We start from the raw sequence: 25,201 nt of genomic DNA on the forward strand, positions 1-25,201 counted from the left end.
TAGAGGAGTTCGGAGTGTGGGCGTTCGAAAAAAATGTGCCCCCAGGTGTCAGCTACGTTAGAAACTCAACTAGAATGTAGGACATCTCATTGTGCCAAAATACTGAGTAGAGTGCTGCTGTAAGGGATTCAAATAAGCTAAAATTTAGTCTAACCTGGGCATTTATATGATTTGCTTTTAAACAAATTTAAGTAACTGCATTTGTTGGTGTTTTTAAATATCTTCAGGGAGCTCAGTTATAAGAAAAGCAAAATTCAGCACCAGAAATTTTCTATGAACACCCAAAGGTGTTTTGCATTGCAGTCCTGTTTAAAGTGCACTTGTTTAACCACTTTACCACTAGAGCATTTTGCTGTCTTACGTCTGGGCCACTTTTTGCGATTTAGCGCTGTGCGACTTTAACTGACAATTGTGCGGTCATGCGACGTCGTACCCAAACGAAATTTATGTCCTTTTTTTCCCACAAACAGAGCTTTCTTTTGGTGGTATTTGATCACCTGTGTGATTTTTACTTTTTGCGCTATAAACAAAAAAGAGCGTTTATATGGAAAAAATAACAATATTTTTAACATTTTTTTATATGAAATTCCCCCCCAAAAAAGATGTAAAAACCAATTTTTTAAAAAAATTTTGGCCAATTTGTTTTCTGCTACCCATGTTTGGTAAAAAAAATCGCAATAAGCGTATTTTGATTGGTTTGCGCAAAAGTTATTGCATTTACTAACAAAGGGAAAGATTTATGTCATTTTTGGTGTTTTTTTTTTAACGAGTAATGGCGGCGATCTGCGATTTTTTTTGCTGGACTGCGACATTGCGGCGGACAGATCGGACCCTTGACTGACATTTTTGACACTTTTGGGGGTACCAGTGACATTACTGCAGTAATCAGTGCTATAAATATGCACTGTTACTGTAAAAATGACACTGGCAGGGAAGGGGTTAATTTTATTGGAGAGGGAGGGGTTAATGTATGCCTGGTGCTTACTGACGTGTGGGGGGGGAGGTGACTGTGTGAGTCAGGGACAGATCGGATGTCCAGCTATGCTGAACACTCCGATCTGTCACTCCCTGTCACTGAGGAGATCCGCCCGCTCTGTTTACACAGGCGGGCGGATCTCCAAACTGGATTCCCCGACGATCGGGGCAGAGCAGCGGCGATCACCGCTGCTCCTCCCCTGGCCCGACTCCCGCTGTGAATGAAAACAGCGGGAGCGTGCCTCCGGCGGCCCGTGAGCGCCGCCTACAGGGGGAGGAGTCTGGCGACGTAGGTCTACGTCGTCAGACGGGATCGTGCCACTTTGCCGCAGTAGTACTACGGTACTCAGCGGTAAAGTGGTTAATTTATTGACATGATATACTTACTGCCTAACTTTCCCAAGGGTAGCCAACACACTCTATGTTTGAGGTAAATGCCCAGGTGTTCACCCACAAAGAAATCTATTCAAATCTAAAACAGGTATAGAGGCACTCACAGGTCTTGCAGAGGAAATTCAGCAGCTGAACATTTTTATTGCTGATGTTTCAATGAAGCTCAGTCCATCCCTTCTTTGGAAAGATGGACTGAGCTTCATCAAAACATTAACAATAAAAATGCTGCTGGTTTGATCTATCTTCTCTGTAAGACTCAGAGACAGATCGAACTGGGATAGAGGCTTTTAGAGGTTAATGGCCAGAGGAAATATGGTGGCCATCCGGCATACTGGATTGGAGATGCCCCTCAACTTAGGACAGAAATTATTATCAACAATATCCCTCAAGAAATCTATGAAGATAAATTAATTCCACTTTTTCAGACTGCTGGAACATTGTATGAGTTTTGCCTAATAGACTGTTGTAGAATGTTGCTAGACAGTATGAGGAGGGGTGAAATCCCTATTTAATCAAAGCTTTGTCTGGGCGGGCAGTGACCTGAGACACCTAGACTTGTCTAGGTAACTAGTTGTTAATTAGCTTACGGTTTATGTTTATGTTAGCTGTTCATTAGATGTATTGGCATTACTGTTCACAGTTTGCATTGTTTAGGATAATGTGATAAAGCTCTTACCTGATGTTGTGGGGTATATAGTCTGTGTGAATTTACAATAAAGTCAGTTCCAATTTGCACCTAAGCTAGTGCCATCTAGTTATTGAGTGCAATATTCAGCTATTAAACCTGGTTCCTGGTTCCAGTGTGAAGGAAACTGTATCTTGGCAGAAGCACCCAAGCTGGGTGCCAGGTGGTCCATCACAGCCTTTATATCTGTTTTGGATTTGTATTGTCTAACATTTATATATTTTTGAAACAAGAGAAATAAAATACAGACAAAAAATTTTGTACATGAACTTTATTACTACCTAAATACTCTAACAGGCAAATTAAACAACTTTGCATTTTTTAATAAGGGTTATCACGAACATGCTCCAGGATCTTTTTAAGACCCAAATAGGTCTCCTGTGCAGTTGGCAGGATCTGAGAAGTTGGAAGCAAGAAGCCATAGCGTCCTGTATCTCTCAACTCAAAGGCAAATGAATACTTAATTCCAATATCATAGGTCCAGTCAATACTTCCTCCACTAGCTTGATCTGAAGAAAAAAGAATTTTCATAACAATATTAGTTTTGTTACACCAAACATACTCAAACAGCAAGGAGGTCCATAAGGACATATTTACCAAAAATAGTACAAAAAAATAAATAAATCACAAACAAGCTTTTATTTAGTCACCCTCCTAAAGCTGGTAAAAGTTGTTTTCGGTTTTGTTATATTGGTTATTGTACATAACTATACTCTACCTATGTTATTTTTTTTGATAAACTATATATTGAGAACATTAATTTACATAAATTGTTGTAATATAAAAGAAAACTAGTCCACCCAATCATGTTTTTATATTTTCTTGGCAAATCTAGGACTTTATTCTGTTGCTTATCAAGAGCATTCATGCCAAGCAGCATTATCAATATATATTCTACTTGCCTTAGATTTTATGTAAGAAATGTTCAACTATGTTTTTAAGTGTATCTAAATCCAAAAACAAAATTTTAGTCTATTGCAGTTTACTATTCTTAGATGTGGTAACTGCATTCATGTCACTTTTTTTTTTTTTTTTTTTTTTAGGTCCTTGTTTCTTTATTTTTACCAGAATATCATGCCTGTAACACACTTCCCATCCTAGGGTAACACCTTTCATTAACTGTACTGTATCTATGAAGGAGCAGTGTTGTCATCTTAGTTTGCTTTCCTGATTTAGACTACAAACACCTCCCGTTTTTATTATTTCCATTACACTGAGGGGAATTGCTTTGTTATTCACAGAAGCTGGGAAAGCCCCAGGAAGTTGCAAGGACACTGGATTTCTGAAGGGGATTTTCTTGCATTATACTTTTTATTGTGTGAACAAGAAAGGTTGTAGAGTGCAGATAATAAGTACATTGGAAAAGAAAAGTATAAACACTATTATTTGTAATCTTTAATCACAGGCACCAGGATTAAAATGTATTGACTGCTGACATTGAGTGCAATCAGTTGGGGGTTGTGCCAATGGACTACTGAAAGCATATCTATGTATTCTATAGGTTAAATTGCGCAAGTATTCTTTGCACAATGCCAGAAAGAATAGCTTGGAGTATCAAAAAGGTAAAGCAATTTTACTATTTCCTATTTTTTTTTTGCTTTCTTCTTCCAAAGTAGTTTTTTTGTTGTTTATGTTGGCAATGTAAGGGTAAAAGTAATACACACTAGCACCCAGAGAAAGTGATTACATTCCATTATTTTCATGCCATGTGAAGGCATCCATGTATAGTCCTGTGCCTACAAGAGATCTAAAGATGGGTAAGAAATGACAGAAATTTGACTTACAGATAGTGGAGCAGATTGTTCCAACTGTGTACTGGGTGCCATAGAGAGAGCTCAATGCGCTAGCAGCAGCTCTACCAACTGTGTTCTGGAAAGAGTAAAACATATTTAATTAAAGTTCATTCATATAGGCTGAGATATTCAGGCCACTCACTTCATCAGCTGGACTAACAGATTTTTTTTGGAGAACATTAGTAATACAAAATAATTCAGTAGACATATACCTCACATCAGTTTCAAATACTGTATAACATGAAGGCATTGTTACCCTTAGGCAGCTATCTTTTAAACCTTGCCTGCTCCACCCAATCACTATAATGGTATTTTTCTGATTACTGTGTAGACTTACACATACATACACTTTAATTATCAGTATAGTCATTGTGAATGTCACATGGCCAGATATAAAATATCAGTTTAAAAAAAAAAAAACGAGAATCTGGAGAGGAGAGATAATATTCACTAGACTGTTGTGAGATCCAGGGTTTTGCCATAGAAATGTAAAATTCTAACTCAAAGTACTCATTCTAAGCTATTGTTACATACTGTATAGTGTAGAGGAACTGGCACTTAAAAAAGCAGAGGTTAAAAGACTTTAACTTAGTAAAAATCAACTGGAGCTCTAATAGTCTGATGTCCGTATCCACACAGTGTGTGTAGTTTCCTGTAACCCAATATTCAATTGAAAATAAAAGTAGTAGGTGAACCTGAGAGTCCATTCTACACCAACAGTGGTTACCTACAGAAACTGAACGGCATAGACCCGTATATAAATATAGAAAGTGCAAATGTAAATAAAGTGCAGTCCAAAAGATGGTTCCCTCAGTGGAACTAAAGTGCTGGAAGGTGCTTAGATACTCCACAAAAAGTGCCCAGGTGCTCTCAAGAAGAAGACCCCCTATGGGGATGCACTCACCAAATCAAAGAAAAAAGGAAGCCTCCTGCTCTGGAATAGAAAGTGGAGAGGAGTTAATAGAAAGGCATCCATAAAGAGGCTGTGCTGGATCCATCCATCTGTCCAGGGGACATTGTGTGAGCTTAAGGCTTCCTTTTTTCTTTGATTTGGTGAGTGCATCCCCATAGGGGGTCTTCTTCTTGAGAGCACCTGGGCACATTTTGTGGAGTATCTAAGCACCTTCCAGCACTTTAGTTCCACTGAGGGAACCATCGTTTGGACTGCACTTTATTTACGTTTGCACTAATATATATGGTTGCACGATGGACATATAATTGCACTTTACTTATGCACTTTAATATGTATGAATTTTTATGAATTTTGTAATCTTTTGAACACATTGTGCACTTTATTTACTAATTTCATTACAGTATACACGGATTGTTTATTTATATATACCTGTTAGCACTGCCTTTTAATGAATTTTAACTATTCTGGTGTTTTACCTAGTGAGTAGCAGCCTCAGGATACACAAAATAATTTATTTAAGATATTTATTTATACTAACAATTTATACACTTTTTTAGCGCGGGTTTTAATTTTTCTAGTTTTACAAATATAGAAAGTATACATTTATTGGCACATCAAAATAGACTATGCAATTATAAAAAACAGTTCAATGAAAAAGACTTAACAGGCCGCTTGGCCATGTGACAAGAATGGGCGAAAGCGTTTTGATGAAGTATTCTATAAAAAACCCAGTAGGAAGAAGATACAGGGCAAGGCAAAAAAAGACATTGATTATTTATCTACAAGTGGACCTAAGACAGTTGAAAGCCAGAATCTAGTGACTGAGAGTGATGGATAGTGTGAAATAGGTTAGAGATCAGGAAACTTCAAGGGTTATAGTGCGAGAAAGAGATTTTACTCATCGATATACTGTATAATATATTTTGTATTAACTACTGAATAAGGCACACTATTCTCCTATAATTATCCTAAAAAAATATTTTTAGCAATTTTGTGTCCATTTTAAAAAAAGTTTTAATATGAGTGAGTCATGGGCATAAAATTTTACATTTAGCCATGTGACATTCACAATAATCTTACATGTTTCAGTGAATGTTAGTGGTTAGTAAAAATGAAAGCTTAGGAAATGGTTAGCAAAAAGTAAACCCACCTAAACTTCTTACTGTAACTCTTTAACTCTTTGAGAGGGACAATGCACTTATAGAAAGACCAGGGCTTAAATAGTTAAAGGAGTTGTAAAGGCAGAAGGTTTTTCCTCCTAATGCACTCTATGCTTTAGGATAAAAAGCCTTCTGTGTGTAGCAGCCGTTCCAGCGCCCCCTAATGCTTACCTGAGCCCAATTTCTATCCAGTGATGTTCACGAGTCCTTTGGCTGTCCGGGACTCTCCCTCCTGATTGGCTGAGACACAGCAGTGGCGCCATTGGCTGCCTCTGCTGTCAATCAAGGTCAGTTAGCCAATCAGGAGAGAGAGGAGGTGGGGCCAAATGTCAGCTCCGTGTCTGAATGGACACACGGAGGTGCAGCTGGGCTCGGTTGCCCCCCGTAGCAAGCTGCTTGCTGTATGGGCACTCAACAGGAGGGAGGGGCCAGGAGCTCCAGCCAGGGACCTGAGAAGAGGAGGATCTGGGCTGCCCTGTGCAAATCCACTGCACAGAGGAGGTAAGTATAACATGTTTGTTCTTTTTTGTATAAAAATGCCAGACTTTACAATCACTTTAAGTAAAACTCCAGGCAAAGTCCTTTTTATCACAGAGTAGAAAAGCTCTATTAGGTCTTTGTTGCTATCTCTGTCCTGATTGGTGAAAGTTCCCCCATCCATTCAAGTGTCCTGACAGAAATTGAAGATAAGTCTCCGTAGTGGAGAATTAGAAATAAAAACCTAAACAGATGTTCTTGTTCCTTTTACCATTCCGAAACAGCAACAAAAGCTTTGTCTGAAAATCTATTTTAAGTCTATCCCAACTGATACAATGGGGAAAAAAAGGTAATGATATCACTATAAATGCGATTTATAAAAAAAAAAAGGTTGCAGGAGAAATAATAGGAAACTTAGTTAATTAGTATTTTCATCTCTTGTAGGGCTGATCTCACAATATTTTATTATCCTAGTCATCAAAGACTGCTTTTTGTATGTACAGTATTTTATTTCATTGCTCAAGCCAACAGGACCGACTACTGTGAATGGATATTATATGCAGTGCAATGCTGTTATGTCTTTTGAATCTTAGATTTAGACAGACTTACCAACTCAGTGTAGTGTGCAGGATTGGTGCACTTGTATCCATAAGGGAAAAGTAGAAGCTGAGAGTAGCTGTGGATGCTTATAAATCCTTTGATTTTGCCATGACTCCTAATAAAGTTGGCAATAGACTTTACCTCCACCTCTGATTCTGCACTGGGTCCATAGTATGCATCAGAACAGGGATTAGAATCGGCTCCTGGTCCTACATTAAAAAAAAAAAAAAATAGTTTATTATTTCCATGTTACTGCTGCATGTATGAAGTTTGAATTACCAAATAGCCTATTTAGCCTTCGTTCTCAACCAATTTAGTGTAACTGACTGAAGATTCCAAACATTTATTTATCTCTGCTTTAGATCTGACATGGTAGTTGTTGGTTGTAGACTAAGGACATTACAGAACTTATAAAATGCCTATATGTTAACCACTTCAGCTCCGGAAAGGTTTTACTATCTAATGATCAGGAAAATGTTTGCTATGTGGCACTGTGCTACTTTAACCACTTGCTGACCACCTCCTGTACATTTACTGCGGCACGCAGCTGCTTACAGGCAAAGTGACGTAGTACTACGTCGCTTGCCAAAGAGCCTGTAGGGGATGAGCGCACGCCGCCGGAGACGCGCTCCCGCCCCCGCTCATTCCCTGCCTAGCCAGCGCTTGTGACCGGTGACTCCGATTGCCGCCGTCCACTCACGATCTCCCACAGGAGAGGGAGAAAGACAGACGGCTGATGTAAACACAGCCATCTGTCATTCTCACTGAAGTAGGCACAGAGGCTATGCAATCCTGCTACATAGGATTGCATGTCTCTGTGGTTACTTCACTAGCCACGCCCCCTAACAGTTAGAATCATGCCCCTAGGAACACACTTAACCCCTTGATCACCAATAAAGTTAACCCCTTCCCTGTCAGTGTCATTTTTATAGTAACAGTGCATATTTATAGCACTGATTACTGTAGTAATGCCACTGGTACCCCCAAAAGTGTCAAAAATGTCAGTCAGGGGTCCGATCTGTCCACCGCAATGTCGCAGTCCCCCCCAAAAAATCGCAGATTGCCGCCATTACTAGTTAAAAAAAAACAATAAAAATGACATAAATCTTTCCCGTAGTTAGTAAACGCAATAAATTTTGCACAAATCAATCAAAATACGCTTATTGCGATTTTTTTTTACCAAAAATATGTAGCAGAAAGCAAATAAAATGTTAAAAAATCTAGATTTTTACATTTTTTTGAGAATTTTATATAAAAAATTTGAAAAATATTATTGTTTCAAAATTGTCGCTCTTTTTTTGTTTATAGCGCAAAAAATAAAAATCGCACAGGTGATCAAATACCACCAAAAGAAAGCTCTGTTTGTGGGAAAAGAATGACGTCAATTTCATTTGGGTACAGTGTCGCACGACCGCGCAATTGTCCTATAAAGTCACGCAGTGCCGAATCGCAAAATAGGGCCTGGGCTTTGAGCAGCCAAATCTGCCGGGCTGAAGTGGTTAAACCGAAGAAAATTGTATGTGAGCCGCTCAGGATTTGAAGCCCTCAGTCCACTGCTGTGAGTTCTGGCTGGAGAAGGAGCTTGTCCCAGCAACAGACATCAGTGTGTAGCAAAGTTATTGTCCCTTAAGCCATCAAAGCAGACCCACTATGGTGCAATGGTGTTCAGCAACCTCAGCCTGGGCTCCAACCAGGCTACTCCCACAACACATTTCGCTCTGCTGCTTGGAGCTATTTTAACTGATAATTGCGTGGTCATGCAACCCTGTACACAAACAAAATTGATATGATTTTTTTTTTCACATACATAGAGCCTTCTTTTGGTGGTATTTGTTTTGAAAAAAAAAATATATTTTTTTTATTTTCTGCTTTAAAACATATCCCATTAAAAAAGCAAAAAAACAAAAACAAATCACCTGATAGATTTTGGCCGAAATTTATTTTGCTGCATGTCTTTGGTAAAAAAAAATCCCAGTAAGTGTATATTGATTTGTTTGCGTGAAAGTTATAGCTTCTGCAAATTATGGGATATACTGTATACTGGATTTATAATTTGTTTCTTTTTTTTTATACTAGTAATGGCGGTGATCAGCAACTTATAACAGGACAGCGGACAAGCTGACACTAACTGACACTTTGTGGGAACTAACTAACTGCCACTGACATTACCAATGACATTAATACAGTGATACGTGCTAATAATATGCAAGGTTACTGTACTAATGACACTGGGTTAACATCTAGGGCGATCCAGGGGTTAAATATCTGCCTAACAAGTGTTTATGTTTGTACTGTATCCTGCTTTTACTGGGGAGAAAGTTGTTTTCATCCCTTGCTTAGCAAAGATCTTCTGTCACTGAACATAGCTCTGTGTTGTTTACACTCACAGAGCTGCTTTCTGTGAAGCTCAGAGTCGATCGGTGGTCAATCACTGGCTGGGACCCAGTGATTGGCATGTGTTGTGATGAATCACAGCACAACCAGGCGGGCAGTGGTACGCCGATGCAGAATCACATAAACTATATTGTCAAAAGTTTTGGGACACCTGCCTTTACATGCACAGAATTTTAATGGCATCCCAGTCTTAGTCCGTAGGGTTCAATATTGAGTTGGCCCACCCTTTGCAGTTATAACAGCTTCAACTCTTCTGGGAAGGCTGTCCACAAGGTTTAGGAGTGTGTCTATGGGAATGTTTGACAATTCTTCCAGAAGTGCATTTGTGAGGTCAGGCACTGATGTTGGAAAAGAAGGCCTGGCTCGCAGTCTCCACTCTAATTCATCCCAAAGGTGTTCTATCGGGTTGAGGTCAGGACTCTGTCCAAATAATTTGGTGGAGGGGGGATTATAGTGTGGGGTTGTTTTTCAGGGGTTGGGCTTGGCCCCTTAGTTCCAGTGAAGCGAAATCTTAAGGTGTCAGCATACCAAAACATTTTGGACAATTTCATGCTGCCAACTTTGTGGCAACAGTTTGGGGATGGCCCCTTCCTGTTCCAACATGACTGTGCACCAGTGCACAAAGCAAGGTCCATAAAGACATGGATAAGCGAGTTTGGGGTGGAGAAACTTGACGGACCTGCACAGAGTCCTGATCTCAACTCGATAGAACACCTTTGGGATGAATTCAAGTGGAGACTGTGAGCCAGGCCTTCTTATCCAACATCAGTGCCTGACCTCACAAATGCGCTTCTGGAAGAATGGTCAAACATTCCCATAGACACACTCCTAAACCTTGTGGACAGCCTTCCCAGAAGAGTTGAAGCTGTTACAGCTGCAAAGGGTGGGTCAACTCAATATTGAACCCTACAGACTAAGACTGGGATGCCATTAAAGTTCATGTGTGTATAAAGGCAGGCATTCCCAATACTCAAAATTAAGCTAATAACTATACTTTCATTATAGTTTTCCAATTGTATATAGTATTATGGCTCTTTGAACATATTGATTAGTGTGTTTGAGAATTTTAGAATTGCCCATATAAGTAATATTGCACACTCTTCTGTTTTGGTTTATCGTATCCTCTCTAAAATATGACATTACTAGTGTAAACAACAGACTAAAAACAATAATAACAATTTTTTAAATCATCCTTTAAAATTTTGGGGTGGTGGGAAGTAATGGATGAAACTTAGATTATAATCCATGGTTTGTAAAGTTGTAGTTACCTCCAAAGCCTGCATTCCAGTTTCTGTTGGGATCAACACCTGCGCATGAGCTGCCTTTATTGACGGAACGGGTTTTACGCCACATACGGTTCTAAAAAATATTGAATAGTAATATGTTTCATACTAATATCTTGTTGATTTTTAGTCAGCTGATGGAGCTCTAATTTCCCTTTTACATATCTTTCTGAGGCTGCTTAGCAGTCTATTGCAAAAAGCCTGTTGTTTACAAAGCTCTGTAACTGAAACGGCAATTACACACAGAACTGAATAACTAATTAAAGTGACTAATCTCTTAACAGACAGCTCAGTCTAAAGTTTCAATTAGACAATGGCAGGTTCTCGCATTCTCACTTTAGTTATCTCATAGTGCTCTGAAAATCCTTCTGTATTAAATGTTTATTTCTAAAACAAGGACCGTTTAGTCCCCGTTCACACTGGGGCTAACTGTGAAGTGACCTGGTCGCCTCACAGGTCGCCGTAGGTCGCCTTCCATAGGGAAGCTGCGGACCCGTTCTAATAGGAGCGACTTAGAAAAAGGGTCCGGAGCTTCTTTGGGGCGACCCGGAGCGACCGTCATAGACTTCAATGTTATGAAGTCCGTGCCGGCCGCTCCGAGGTCGCGGGGCGAGCAGCGCGCCGCGACCTCGGAGGTTGCCCCGGGAAGTAGCGTCGCTGCTATGTGAACGGGGCCTAATGCAAAGTAAATATACAGATAACTCATAAACTAAAAAGAAAACAAAACGACCCCAAACCATTATATTTTACCCTTAAGTAAAGGTTTATTTTTAATACAGCCATAGCTAATAGTTACATGGTTATAATGTATGGCTAGTTAGGTTGAAAAGGACACAAATCAATTGAGTTCAAACAATAGAAGACTAAATAAACATATAAATGAAAAATTCAAGAGGAATAACAGCAAGTTGGGTCTCAAAATAAACCTTGAAGAAACTGCTGGCTGAAATTCTACATGAATCTTCCTACCCAATCAGTCTAACCCGAAAAACCAATACACTTAGAAATGCTCCCCTTGTCATTTTACAATATTCCTGCTATACATCCAGCTCCATTTGAAAGGCAACTAGGAAAAATAGTCTAAATTGTTCTCACTACTACAAGGTGGTTTTTTACTATCGCAGCAATGTACACTGCCTGGCCAAAAAAAAAGTTGCCACCTGGAATTAACTAAGCTACTAACTAAACTAAGCATGCAGTAACTATCATATTGGCTAGGTACTGCATGTGCCCAAAGAATTAGGTCAGCTGACTACCTGAATATACTGAATGACCAGGTTATTCCATCAATGGATTTTTTCTTCCCTGATGGCAAGGGCATATTCCAAGATAACAATGCCAGGATTCAAATTGTGAAAGAGTGGTTCCGGGAGCATGAGACATAATTTTCAAACAATGATTGGCCACCACAGAGTCCAGAACCTAACCCTATTGAGAATCTTTGGGATGTGCTGGAGAAGCCTTTGAGCAGTGGTCAGACTCTCCCATCATCAATACAATATCTTGTGGAAAAATGAATGCAACACTGGACGGAAATAAATCTTGTGACATTGCAGAAGCTTGTCGAAAAACAATGCCACAGCAAATGTGTGCCGTAATCTAAGTCAACAAAATATTAGAGTGTGTGACCTTTTTTTTTTGGTAGCGACTTTTTTTTTGGTCAGGCAGTGTTATTCTGTGCTTTCTTCTCATATCAGCGTTGGAATACTTAGAACTAGACTCAATTTGGTATTACTATGTTGGATTGAACTTGGTACCACTTGGAAATATCATTAATATTAGATACTTACTGATGAGTGAGAGAAGGCATATCCATCAGGATTGGTGACAACCATCAGGAAGACATCATATTTATTCAACAAAGAGGTAATAGATGCATCCTTTCCATAGTCAGAAGCAAGCTTTAAAAATACAAATCAGATTTTGCTGTAAATAAATGTACATTTAAAACAGAGGAGTATTGGCAGGGAGTTACTGTGGCCCTTACATATTTTGATTAACTTAACATAATTTTCCCATTTTATACCAGTTGGTTGAAGTACTAGGTTTTCAAAGACAAAAAATTGGGAACGTTTACCAAATAATATAAAATTAGAATATATATAAACCTAAATTTCATATCCCTGATATGCGCCTGCTGTACCATGTACTTGTATGGAAAAATATCCTGTTCTCTTTGTATTGCTTGCTTTGTGCAAAATCCCTGGTGTTCCTGCCAGATCCTCTGCTTTCCTATAAAAAATTGACCACACTAGGCATGAGAGCACAGTATGGTCAGTTCTCTAGGAAAGACAGATCTTCTGGGAAGATTAGTGTGCCGCTGTTTCTCCTCCCCCAGCTCTAATGTAGCTGGGGGAATGTGATCACTTCTAAAAAAAGGGGAAAGAAAAAATATATATACTGTATATATATATATATATATATATATATATATGTATATATATATCTTATATGTATATACAATTTTTTTGCCATTCATTTCTATTTTAAACTAAATAAATAGTTTTTCAATGCGTGGGTTTACAATCACTTTAACCTCTACAATTCTTCATACACATGCCTTTTTAAGGATTCCCACTGTTTTTGGATTATGTGAAGCACAGAAATATTTATTACTTTCCATTGTGTAGATTGCAGTTACCTTATATGCAGTCCACAGGGCAGTAGCTTGAGTAACCCACTCACGTGCATGAATACCAGCATCTATCCAAATGCCAGGGCGACCGGCTCCAGTGCTGAACTGTAAGCAGAATACTGTATTTTAATTATTTGTATAACCTATCAATGAAGTCAAGTGATTTTCATTTTTTTGGTCTCACAGTTTATATTTTTAAATTACAATCCCTGATACTATGCAGGACTTGCGAAAGCAAAAATAGAACAAAATGGTGGTATTTGAAACTACAGTAAATGAAATGCCAAAAATATGTGTCCTGCATTTTTTTTATTTTTCAAAATAAATAGCAGTTAATATTTTGATTGTAACACTTGTTTTGTACTGCAGTCATAATTATAGTTTCTTTAATTATACACAAAATATAAATGAAGGCAGGACTACTATATTTTAAGTGAGTAAACAAATATGGCAAAAAAAAAACACGCTCTTATATTATAAAATACATATCACCATAGTGAATAAACAAATAAATAAATACATCTTCATTTAAATTATAGAAAATACATAAAAATTGTAAAGTCCATATATGATCCCACACGTGATCAACGTATACTTACCCCCTGAGGACGTCAGACATAGGCTGATGAAACGGCGTTGGGTGGTGTTTGAGATACGCCATTTCCTGTCAGCTGGAATGCAGGTGGAGCGCAAACCGGCGATATCTGTACAGTACATGGTGATCCCTGTCTTCTTTGATGTAAGTGTAATACAACCTTCTTTTTTAAATAGAGGATTTGAAATACTGCACCATGAGAGTGTTCTTTCCTCTCCATATGGCAACACTGGAGCTTTGAATAAGCTATTTATATACACATTGAATGGATGATATCAGCGGTTTGAAATCTTTCCTGTGACCTCATGTAGGACATCTTGGAATTTCCCATATGCGTAATTTGACTACCTGTAATAGGGGTCAATTAAGTCTGTGGGTGCATAGTGCGTTTGCATGCGGGTGGAGAGGAACCTTTCCTATATTCAGTGAGGTCGTTATTCACATGTGGGATCATTTATGGACTTCACATATTTTATAGATTTTATATAATTTAAAAGAAGATGTATTTATTTATTTGTTTATTCACTATGACGATATGTATTTTATAACTTAATAGTGCGGTATCCTTGTTTCTTTTTCACAGTTTAGGCGTTTTTCACACTTTACACCACGCAGCTCTTTATTGTAGTTTACAGTATTTGTTTTTTGGCTATTGATTTGCGTGGGTTTAGAACCTATTGGGTTCCTATATTTTCTTTTAAACACATTGGCAATTTGGAGGTCAAAAACATCTTTCCTTTCTCCAGAAAATGTAATTCTGTTATGTGTTTTGTGATTAAACATTTACTACACACTGAAATAATGGGCTACTAATAATGAGATTTTAATGCAGCATGTTGTCTAGCATTCTTTTCTTTCTTCCTTGTTGGCAATATTAGATTGGTAGCCAATCTCTACTTACAGTTTGAGCCCGATTGGGGTAAGCAGGATCTAGTTGTCAAGAATTTAAACATTACCTTGTTGTAACCTTTTTACAATTAGTTCCCTTTCTTTTAATGTATGCAATGTATATCAAGCACCGCTAAGAAATTTCATAAGGAATCGTCAATTGTCAATAATTCTCTGTTATGTTTTCATAAAATAATAAAAATGTTATAGTTAAAAAACAAAAAAGCAAAACATGTACTACCTGCAGCTCACGTCTGCTACAGCTGTAGAAAACTTTTGAGTCATCCTTAAAATATGATATTATTAATCTATCTCATACTGTATCTCAAACATTATTAGTAGAATTACCTTAAGAACATTAAGGGGACGCCCTTCATAAGAGTTACCAATCTGTTGTTTGCTGACAATTGATCTGAAATCTGCTATAATGAGGTCAAGGGCATAGTTTATCTAAAATAAAGAAGACAAAATAGAGATTATGAGAAGAAAATATTCCGTTACATTTTCATCACAGCTGAACATATACTGTAAACACATATTCTGTTCAAAAGCATTGGAATTCTAGTCAGTACCAGTGTGCAACAATGTATTTGCTTTGGAAGAATAAATCACCTCTAACTTTGGGTGTCCTATGTGTGGATGTTACTGCATTATGTAAAGCTATTAGAATGTTTTCTTTTACATTTTAGAATGGGGTGCCTTGAGACTGTCCATAATTTTAAAGTGTGCCTTGAGATTGTCTAACGTTTTACACTACTTCAATACAGGGCACTTTCACCCCTTTCCTGCCCAGGCCAATTTTTAGCTTTCAGTGCTGTTGCAATTTGAATGACAATTGCGCGGTCATGCTACACTGTACCCAAATTAATTTTTTATTTTTTATCATTTTATTTACACGGATAGAGCTTTCTTTTGGTCGTATTTAATCACTGCTGGTTTTTTAAATTTTTTCCCCAAAAAAATTAGAAAAGACCAAAAAAAATTTGAAAAAAAAGTTTTTCTTATTTTCTGTCAGCAAATTTTTAAAATAAGTAATTTTTCTCCTACACTGATGTGCGCTGATGAGGCTGCACTAATGGTCACTAATGGGCGGCACTGATGGGCATTGAAGAGCACTGATGGGGTGGCACTAATGAAGAGGCGCTAATATTCAGAACTGATGGGCACTGATAGGTGGCACTGAGGGCACTGATAGACAGCACTTATGGGCAATGATAGATGGCACTGATGGGCGTCACTGATTGGAACTGATGGGCGGCACCGATGGGCACTGAAAGGCAGCACTGATTGGCATAACTTATGGCAAATGATAGGTGGCACTGATGGGCACTGATAGGTGGCCCTTATGGGCAATGATAGGTGGCACTGATGGGCACAGACTGGTGTCACTGATGGGCACAGAGTGGCATCACTAATGAGCACTGTTGGGGCTGCAATGTATTCGGGGCACTGATGATCAGTGTCCTGATTACCTTAACAAGTCTTCCCTGGGAGGAGATGCTGTTTATCACTCTGTGAGTGTGAGAGAGGAAAAGCAGATAAATGGCACTTCCTTGTTTACATGTGATTGGCTGTGATTGGACACAGCTGATCACATGGGTAAAGAGCCATGGGCATGGCTCTTTGCCGAAATCAGGGTCACGCCGTGTCCCAGGAACACGATCGCCATGCCACGCGGCCCCGGGGGCACGTGATCGCGGCTAAACTGTGGCTAAACGAGAGCTGCAACGCTCCACCGTCACACCGAGTTAGACATATCTAACCTATACATAGAAATGGCAAATAATGAAAAGCAACTTTTCCTGCATTTTGTAAATTATAGTTATAGTTATTTACTGATATTATGCCAATGAATACAATGCACAGAAGGTTAAGGATCACTAGTTTATAAAATCGAATAGATTTGATTTCTTACATTATCCAAGGTGTGATACGCGGCAAAGTTAAAAGAGCCAGAGTTGCGTTCCTTTCTTTCATTGCTTTCCATTTCTTCTTTCTCTTTGTTGATCACTTCCTACAAGAAATATGTACCAATGAATAATTAGAAAAAAACAAATCCAGTTATCATGTCCAAATATCCTATAATCATTTTGCACATGTCAAGTTCAACTAATTTACCTGCAGGTCTTCTATCATGATGGAGTAGTCAATGTTGTTATATTCCAGATAGGACTTCACAGACTGAAGACTTGTGAATGGAACTCGGACATCAACTGGAATATCAGGTTTGGCAGGTTCAGTCCAGAAGTCAAGCTTTAAAAGTGAAAAGGGACTTATTATGCATATTACCAGTCAGGGTTCCTGATACAAGCTTAAATCACTACAAAGGGGGAAATGCTTATTGCTATGTAATATTTCCCAGAGTATGAGGCACGTATCACTAGTGGTACATATGCTCACTCTGCATGGTACATCTCATGGCTTGGCATATACAAGGAGGCTTGGACTTGGACCTACCCCCTATACTGCTTGGAAACCACTGGGAGAATCAGATGTGGGAACATATATTTATGCTAATAAGAATCACTGGAGGTGGTAAAATAAACTATGGGCTGGTAGTGCGCATAACTGTTTCACAGTGACCATTTTTGAAGGAGCAGTAAATTAATTAGATGCTGGATCTCTTAGAGGCAGGGTGTGTCTATTATATGGATCTTCAGCACATTTGAGGACTGGGAAAGGAGGCTGTGTTTAAGGAACCTGGATGAAAATTGCAGACTTGCTAGAATGTGCAAGGATGTGCAAAGCCATAGAATAGTGGAAACAGGCTTTATTAAGGTGCAGGCTCTGAAAGCAAGTACTCACAGACTAGCAGGAATAGTTTAGTTGGTGAAGACTGACAGCTAAACAAGCTAAGGAAAAGTACCAGTGGCAGAGATGGTACCATAGAACATAACATAAACAAATAGAATTGGTCATTGCCAACAGGAACCGGAACCAAATGCTAAAATGTAATCAAAGCCTTCATTTTATTTGTTTTTTCTGTGATTGAAGAATTTGTGAAGCAGTAGGAAAATCTGGCAGCTCCCAAAGAAATATAAAGAAAAACAGGTCACACATAACTTAGAACAGGCCTTAGAATAGCAATCAACTCTACACAGTTTGGGTAAATTTAAAAAACTTAGAGGAAAGTGCAAGTGCATTTTTAATGTAAGTTTGCTGTGAATATACACAGCCCACCTATATGAGCCCTATGGCAGGAGTGATGTTGATAGGTTTCCTAAAATTCTTTCCTGACAAACAGGAAAGATGAACAGCCTACATTAATATTGTGGCTGCAGCATCTCTGTCAGACCATAATATCACTTTTAGTGCAAGTAAAAGAGAAAGGGTTGACAGACTGGATTGAATTCATAGAAATAATTAATTTAAATATTTTTTGGGGAAAATGTTTTAATTGTATATATATATGTTAAAAAAGCATTTTTGCATACAATATGCTAGTGTTTGTACCTGCAGATGTGTCAAAGATTGTAAATCTTGCAGCAGACCGATTTGCTCATTGCTGTTTGCCTTGATTCGCAGCACCTGCTCTCTGCAGAAGAGAATATTACAAAGTTTACTAAGTATGACCAATATGCTACTGTATCTTGTTTGCTCAAAGGTGTCATTTAAAGATATGTTCCAATGCATCCACCTGCGCCACTAATTCTAAATACATATCCCTCTGTTATATAGACAATGACAACCTGTCTTATATACTGTATTTTATATCACTTTCAACTCAGAGTATGGAGCAATAGGTCACAGGTAAAATCAGCACAAAAAACATAATTCAGGCCTCATGCACACTGGACGTATTTACAGCTAGTGTTTTCAGCTTTGGGCATTTTTTTCTGCAGTCAATAAACTCCCCAGCTTTGGCTTTTATCAGCGTTTTTTGGCAGAGGTGTTTTCTGGCTGGATAAAAACCTAGAGCTAGTGGGTTTGAAGAGGAGTTTTCAGCTGTAAAATGCTCTAACTCTGAAAACAGCTAACAAACGCTGAAAAACTCCGGCTATAGTATTCAGCACTTATGAGCGTTTTTGAGCCATGAGCTTTTGTGGGAGTATAGTTTTGCTAGCAAAAGCTAAAGAATGCATAAAAATGCACCTGCAAAAAAGCTGCAAAACTCATTCTACAGCTTTTATAATGTCCAGTGTGCATGAGGCCTTATTTACAATCAGTAATTTGTGTCCCTTGGTCTGATGCCTCTTCTTTTAGGAGAAATTCTCTTCCATCCACATCCCCTCCTCGCCACTGTAATCTTCTGGTGTGGTGGTGGTTAATAGAGCTAATTGGCTGTCACGGGCCCTTTTCGCACAGCTCTGCCACTCATAAAAGCTGTACGCACCGCCGCCAGGGCGGGAGGCCGGGGGTGCGCGGTCGGGACGTCCTCGGATGACGGCCCGGGCTGGGGAGCGGGGCGTCAGCCACCGTTCCCCCCGGGGCTCGCTCCTCAGGTGGATCCGGCCATACTTGCCCTGACGGCCGGTGGGCGGCATCTGTCTGGCCGTTTTTTTTTTCTTTTTTTTTTTAAAAAAAGAATGAAAAGAAGAAAAAAATTAGATAAAATAAAAGCTGTACAACAGCTTCTATGAATGAAACATGATCTATGAATGGAGTATGGGTAAATGATTGAAAGGTCCTGATATGAATGGGCTCTTCATGTACTAAGATTGGAAGTAGGTTACCAGCAAAATATTTTGTAAAACAAACCTCTTTTTTTTTCACCCATAAAAATTCGGACTTTACTACATTAGTTAAAAATAGATTGTCAGCTCCTGGAAATTTAACATATATTAGAATATGTTGTCATATAAATGCTTTGTTGCTAGGGCTCTACAAAGGTAGTAAGTGAGTGTATGTAAGATATTTGGCATTTATGTCACTTTTCTGTCCCTTGCTCTATGTTATCTGCCATGTTAAAGCACTGCGCTCTGAATGGACAACGCACTCGAGTTTGCCGTCCATTGAGAGTGATGCACCATGATCGTGACTCCGGCACACATGCACGGGAGTGATGTCATAGTGGCTCAGCCATTGAAACTGCAAAATCCCACAAACCCAGAAGGAAAACCTGGTGAAGATGGAATCTTGTCAGCGATGACAATGAGTGTTGGAGGGATCCGTTTTATAGGTAAGTCAGTCATAATGTGCTAGTTTGCGGTGCATACTAGCACATTTTGACATTGCAGGGGGACCATTTTTTTTTTTTTTTTTTTACAGTTTACTACTGCTTTACCACTTGCCACCCTCCCATGCAAGTGTGTGGCAGCTACAGGCTCACCAATGTACTGTTACATCACTGAGTACATGAGCACTGTTATGCCCCTATCGGATCACAGTTCTTGGTACCTGCTCATTTACGACAGCTAAAACTATTGCTTATAGCAGTGATCAACACTGTTATAAGCTAAAATAGTGTAAAAAATATCCCTGATCACCCCCAGTAGTACATTGTTACCATGGCTCTGAACTACTCTGAATAACATTTTTTTTACCTATCGTCACCAGTCAATATCCCTGATCACTGCCACAAAAGTCTTATGATGACACTGTAGTGCACTGGTGACAATATGTAAAATAAAATGTTCAAAAAACACATTTTTTTTTTTATTTTTCTTCATTTTCCAAAATATAGTTACAAAAAATAACAACTTCAAAAAACTTGCCATGCCTCTTACTAAATACCTTAGACTGTAAATACCAAAATGGGGTCATTTGGGGGGTATTTGTACTGTTCTGGCATTTTAGGGCCCATTGGAATGAAGCCTTCAGTACATCAGCATTGATCAATTTTCAAATATACAGTATATACCATAGTTTTTACACTCTATAACTCTCATACAGACTAAATATTATAAACTGATTTGGGTTATTTTTTACCAAAGAAATCTAGCAGACTACATTTTGGCCTACATTTATGAATAAAGATTATAAAGAAAAGGAATATAAAAACCGCTAAACTCTTATGTAGCTGTACCACATTCAACCTGCGCTACAAGACACCTCTTCAAATCAAAATATTACAGTATATATTACATAACACCTTAAGCAGAGCAGCCGCTATAGCTCAAATATAACTTAATAACATATGTGTAAATAACCCTCAGATAAGAGTCCTTATGAACAAAAAACACATTAGCAGCGCTACATATATATGTTTCTCAACAGGTGAATATTTCTGCATCAATTCATAAAAAGTTCATAAAGACGTAGTCATTCTGTTAGATCAGGGGTGGGGAACCTCCGGCCCGCGGGCCGCATGCGGCCCGCACCATCCTTCTGGCCGGCCTGCACAATCGTTGCGCTCCGCCCCCCCCTGTGCCGTTGTGTCAGAAGGAGCTGATGGCTCCGTTCTGACACTGTGAATCTCCGAAAAGGGTGGACCCGAGGTGCAGAGCAGTGCGCCTCGAGCCCGCCCATTTGTGTGACAATAGCGAATAAAAATTCGCTACTGTCTCACGGATCCGCCTCCTCCTCGGCCAATGTCATTGGCCAAGGAGGAGGCGGGAGGCGGGACGCGGGAGGACTCGAAGAGACGAAGAGAGGAAGCCGCCCGCCGCTACAACAGGTAAGTCAAGTGCACTGGGGCTTGGCACGCTGTTCACTCTGCATCGTGGTCAATCCCTCCGCATTGAAAGGGGGCACACTGTGGGCACTCCGCATTGAAAGGGGGCACGCTGTGGGCACTCCGCATTGAAAGGGGGCATGCTCTGGGCACTCCGCATTGAAAGGGGGCATGCTCTGGGCACTCCACATTGAAAGGGGGCACTCCGCATTGAAAGGGGGCACGCTGTGGGCACTCCGCATTGAAAGGGGGCATGCTCTGGGCACTCCGCATTGAAAGGGGGCACACTCTGGGCACTCCGCATTGAAAGGGGGCACGCTGTGGGCACTCCGCATTGAAAGGGGGCACTCCGCATTGAAAGGGGGCACGATGTGGGCACTCCGCATTGAAAGGGGGCACGCTGTGGGCACTCCGCATTGAAAGGGGGCACGCTCTGGGCACTCTGCATTGAAAGGGGGCACGCTGTGGGCACTCCGCATTGAAAGGGGGCACGCTGTGGGCACTCCGCATTGAAAGGGGGCACGCTGTGGGCACTCCGCATTGAAAGGGGGCACGCTCTGGGCACTCTGCATTGAAAGGGGGCACGCTCTGGGCACTCCGCATTGAAAGGGGGCACTCCGCATTGAAAGGGGGCACGCTGTGGGCACTCCGCATTGAAAGGGGGCACGCTGTGGGCACTCCGCATTGAAAGGGGGCACGCTCTGGGCACTCCGCATTGAAAGGGGGCACGCTGTGGTCACTCCGCATTGAAAGGGGGGCACGCCGTGGTCACTCCGCATTGAAAGGGGGCATGCTGTGGTCACTCCGCATTGAAAGGGGGCACGCTGTGGTCACTCCGCATTGAAAGGGGGCACGCTGTGGTCAGTCCGCATTGAAAGGGGGCACATTGTGGGCACTCCGCATTGAAAGGGGGCACGCTGTGGGCACTCCGCATTGAAAGGGGGCACGCTCTGGGCACTCCGCATTGAAAGGGGGCAAGCTCTGGGCACTCTGCATTGAAAGGGGGCACGCTGTGGGCACTCCGCATTAAAGGGGGCACTCCGCATTAAAAGGGGGCACGCTGTGGTCACTCCGCATTGAAAGGGGGCACGCTGGGGTCACTGCGCATTGAAAGAGGGCACGCTGTGGTCACTCCGCATTGAAAGGGGGGCACGCTGTGGTCAGTCTGCATTGAAAGGGGGCATGCTGTTGTCACTCTGCATTGAAAGGGGGGCACGCTGTGGTCAGTCTGCATTGAAAGGGGGCACACTATACCTTGATTACTGAAGGCCCCTTTCACACTTTTGTGACCTCAAAGTCACGCAATTTTTTACAGCGTTTTTTGCCACAAAGCAATGCCTATTACATTTATGCATACATTTTGTACAGCCCCCGAATGATGTTACAAAAATCCAAATGGCCCTTGGCAGAAAAAAGGTTCCCCACCCCTGTGTTAGATAGAGAGAGTCCTTCACCGGTGTATAAGGGTATCAGACCTGCACCATCACCACACCTTCAGTGCTGGCCTCTAGGTATTAAACACTCACCGATAGGACTGTAGGTACTGCGCCTTTAACACTTTCAAACAGATGGTTACACTGCACCTCCCACCGACAGAAAGAACGCTTGCACTCCTCCTATATCACCTCACTCTTCAGCGGTATGTAACCCAAAATTCCAGACAAAAAGGCAAGTTTTTGCAAACAACGAGCCAACCGTCTAGCACTGAATTTGGGTTCCTCTTCACTTGTAGCTCCTGTACTACGGCATTATGAACTTTTTATAAATTTATGCAGAAATATTCATCTATTGAGAAACAAATGTATGTAGCGCTGCTAATGTGTTTTTGCCCATGAGGACTTTTATCTGACGGTTATTTACACATATGTTATTATGAATAAAGATTATTTGTTTGAAAATGTTATAACAGAAACTAAAATAAATGTGTTTTTTTCCAAATTTTCCTGGATTTCTTGATTTTTTAGAACATTATAAATTTTTTTATTAAAACATTAAAAAAAAACAGTGGTATCTAAATATCACCAAAAGAAAGCTCTATTTGTGTGAAAAAATTATACACTGCCTGGCCAAAAAAAATAGTCGCCACAAAAAAAAAGGTCACACACACTCTAATATTTCGTTGGCTTAGATTACGGCACGTATTTGCTGGGGCATTGTTTCGATAAGCTTCTGCAATGTCACAAGATTTATTTCCGTCTAGTGATGCATTCATTTTTCCCCAAGATCTTGTATTGATTTTGGGAGAATCAGACCACTGCACAAAGCCTTCTCCAGCAAATCCCAAAGATTCTCAATGGGGTTAAGTTCTGGACTCTGTGGTGGCCAATCCATGTGTGAAAATGATGTCTCATGTTTCCTGAACCACTCTTTCACAAATTGAGTCCGATTAATCCTGGCATTGTCATCTTGAAATATGGCTGTGTCATCAGGGATGAAAAAATCCATTGATGGAATAACCTGGTCATTCAGTATATTCAGGTAGTCAGCTGACCTCATTCTTTGGGCACATGCAGTAACTATCCAATAGGATAGTTACTGCATGCTTAGTTTAGTTAGTTGCTTAGTTAATTCCAGGTGGCAACTTTTTTTTTTTTTTTTTGGCCAGGCAGTGTAGATGCATTATATAATTATAGTGCACAAAGCAAGGTCCATAAAGACATGGATGAGCGTGTTTGGGGTGGAGGAACTTTGACTGACCTTCACAGAGTCCTGACCTCAACCCGATAGAACACCTTTGGGATAAATTAGAGTGGAAATTGCGAGCCAGGCCTTCTTGCCCCAACATCAGTGCCTGACCTTACAAATGCGCTTCTGGAAGAATGGTCAAACATTCCCATCGACACACTCCTAAACCTTGTAGACAGCCTTCCCAGAAGAGTTAAAGCTGTTATAGCTGCAAAGGGTGGGCCAACTCAATATTGAACCCTACAGACTAAGACTGGGATGCCATTAAAGTTCATGTGTGTGTAATAGCAGGCGTCCCAATACTTTTGACAATATAGTGTATGTCTAGTCCAACTAAAATTGTATCACTCTTTACTGCGGGACTCAGTACTTCCATAATTTAGCATTAGTTAGCTATTAAAAGTTTATCTACTCTAATTTTCCTGGGACCGTAACCCTTAGTATAAACAGTTTTAAAGCAGAATGGAAGCAGAAAGAAAAAAACTATTGCTAATAGCTTTTCAAATGTTGTCTTTGACTTTCTAACATCTACAAACATTGCAGCTAAAATCTGGTTGACTTTGTGAGATTTTTTATCTGAAACATCTTCAAGACTAATCTTGTATCTACCCATACCTAATAAATTCTACAAAATTCAAACATTTTTGAATATCAGCTTGGGAGGAGAAATGTGCACTCTGCCATTTAGCATACTTACCCTATAAATTTTTTCTCAGATAAAACGCCTGCCACCAGGGCAGTGAGGAGCAGAAGAAGTTTCATGGTGGAAGCTGAGAATGCTGCAGAGTAAGGGACGAGTATTTATGTGAAGTAGGACGGAAACCAATACGTGCCTCAGAGTGAAAAGCTTGAGAAGCTACAGATGGTTTACTTATCTCAAGGCCACTGATATAAGACGTATTACTTTATCAGACTTGTATATTTAAAACTAAACATACAATTTTAACAGCAGTAAAACTTGTTAATGGACACAAGTAAAACAATCAATATTACATCATTGTACAAATCTTATCTTCCATTCAGGAAACATGTTAATGTTAAACAAAGGTTTCAGCTAAATTGGTAAACTTTATGTTGGAATCTAAAGAGCCATGTGGAGAAATTCCTCTACGAAATATTAAGCAATTAGTTTGGGCAGTCTTTGAATATTCGTTCCACCGACACAACTGCTG

At 40.0% G+C, this 25,201-nt stretch overlaps 1 protein-coding gene across 1 annotated transcript in view; it reads right to left on the reverse strand.

The window, feature by feature from the left end:
* The window catches only part of LOC309552574 (carboxypeptidase A5-like), a gene marked incomplete at its 3' end in the record, with an annotated part of 71,147 nt that extends 46,342 nt beyond the window's left edge, over positions 1 to 24,805 (reverse strand). The window contains exons 1-11 of the mRNA XM_082253523.1: positions 24,727 to 24,805; positions 18,245 to 18,326; positions 16,910 to 17,044; positions 16,707 to 16,805; positions 15,140 to 15,241; positions 13,315 to 13,413; positions 12,464 to 12,574; positions 10,659 to 10,749; positions 7,006 to 7,205; positions 3,838 to 3,922; positions 2,377 to 2,562 (exon numbers count right to left, since the gene is read on the reverse strand). Of these exons, the coding sequence (XP_082109649.1) occupies positions 2,377 to 2,562; positions 3,838 to 3,922; positions 7,006 to 7,205; positions 10,659 to 10,749; positions 12,464 to 12,574; positions 13,315 to 13,413; positions 15,140 to 15,241; positions 16,707 to 16,805; positions 16,910 to 17,044; positions 18,245 to 18,326; positions 24,727 to 24,791 (1,255 nt within the window). The 5' untranslated portion in view covers positions 24,792 to 24,805. The remainder of the gene's footprint in view (positions 1 to 2,376; positions 2,563 to 3,837; positions 3,923 to 7,005; positions 7,206 to 10,658; positions 10,750 to 12,463; positions 12,575 to 13,314; positions 13,414 to 15,139; positions 15,242 to 16,706; positions 16,806 to 16,909; positions 17,045 to 18,244; positions 18,327 to 24,726) is intronic.
* Between the last annotated feature and the right edge of the window lie 396 nt (positions 24,806 to 25,201).

The sequence above is a fragment of the Pelophylax lessonae genome, assembly GCF_965119305.1.
Source record: "Pelophylax lessonae genome assembly, chromosome: 4".
Classification (NCBI taxonomy): domain Eukaryota; kingdom Metazoa; phylum Chordata; class Amphibia; order Anura; family Ranidae; genus Pelophylax; species Pelophylax lessonae.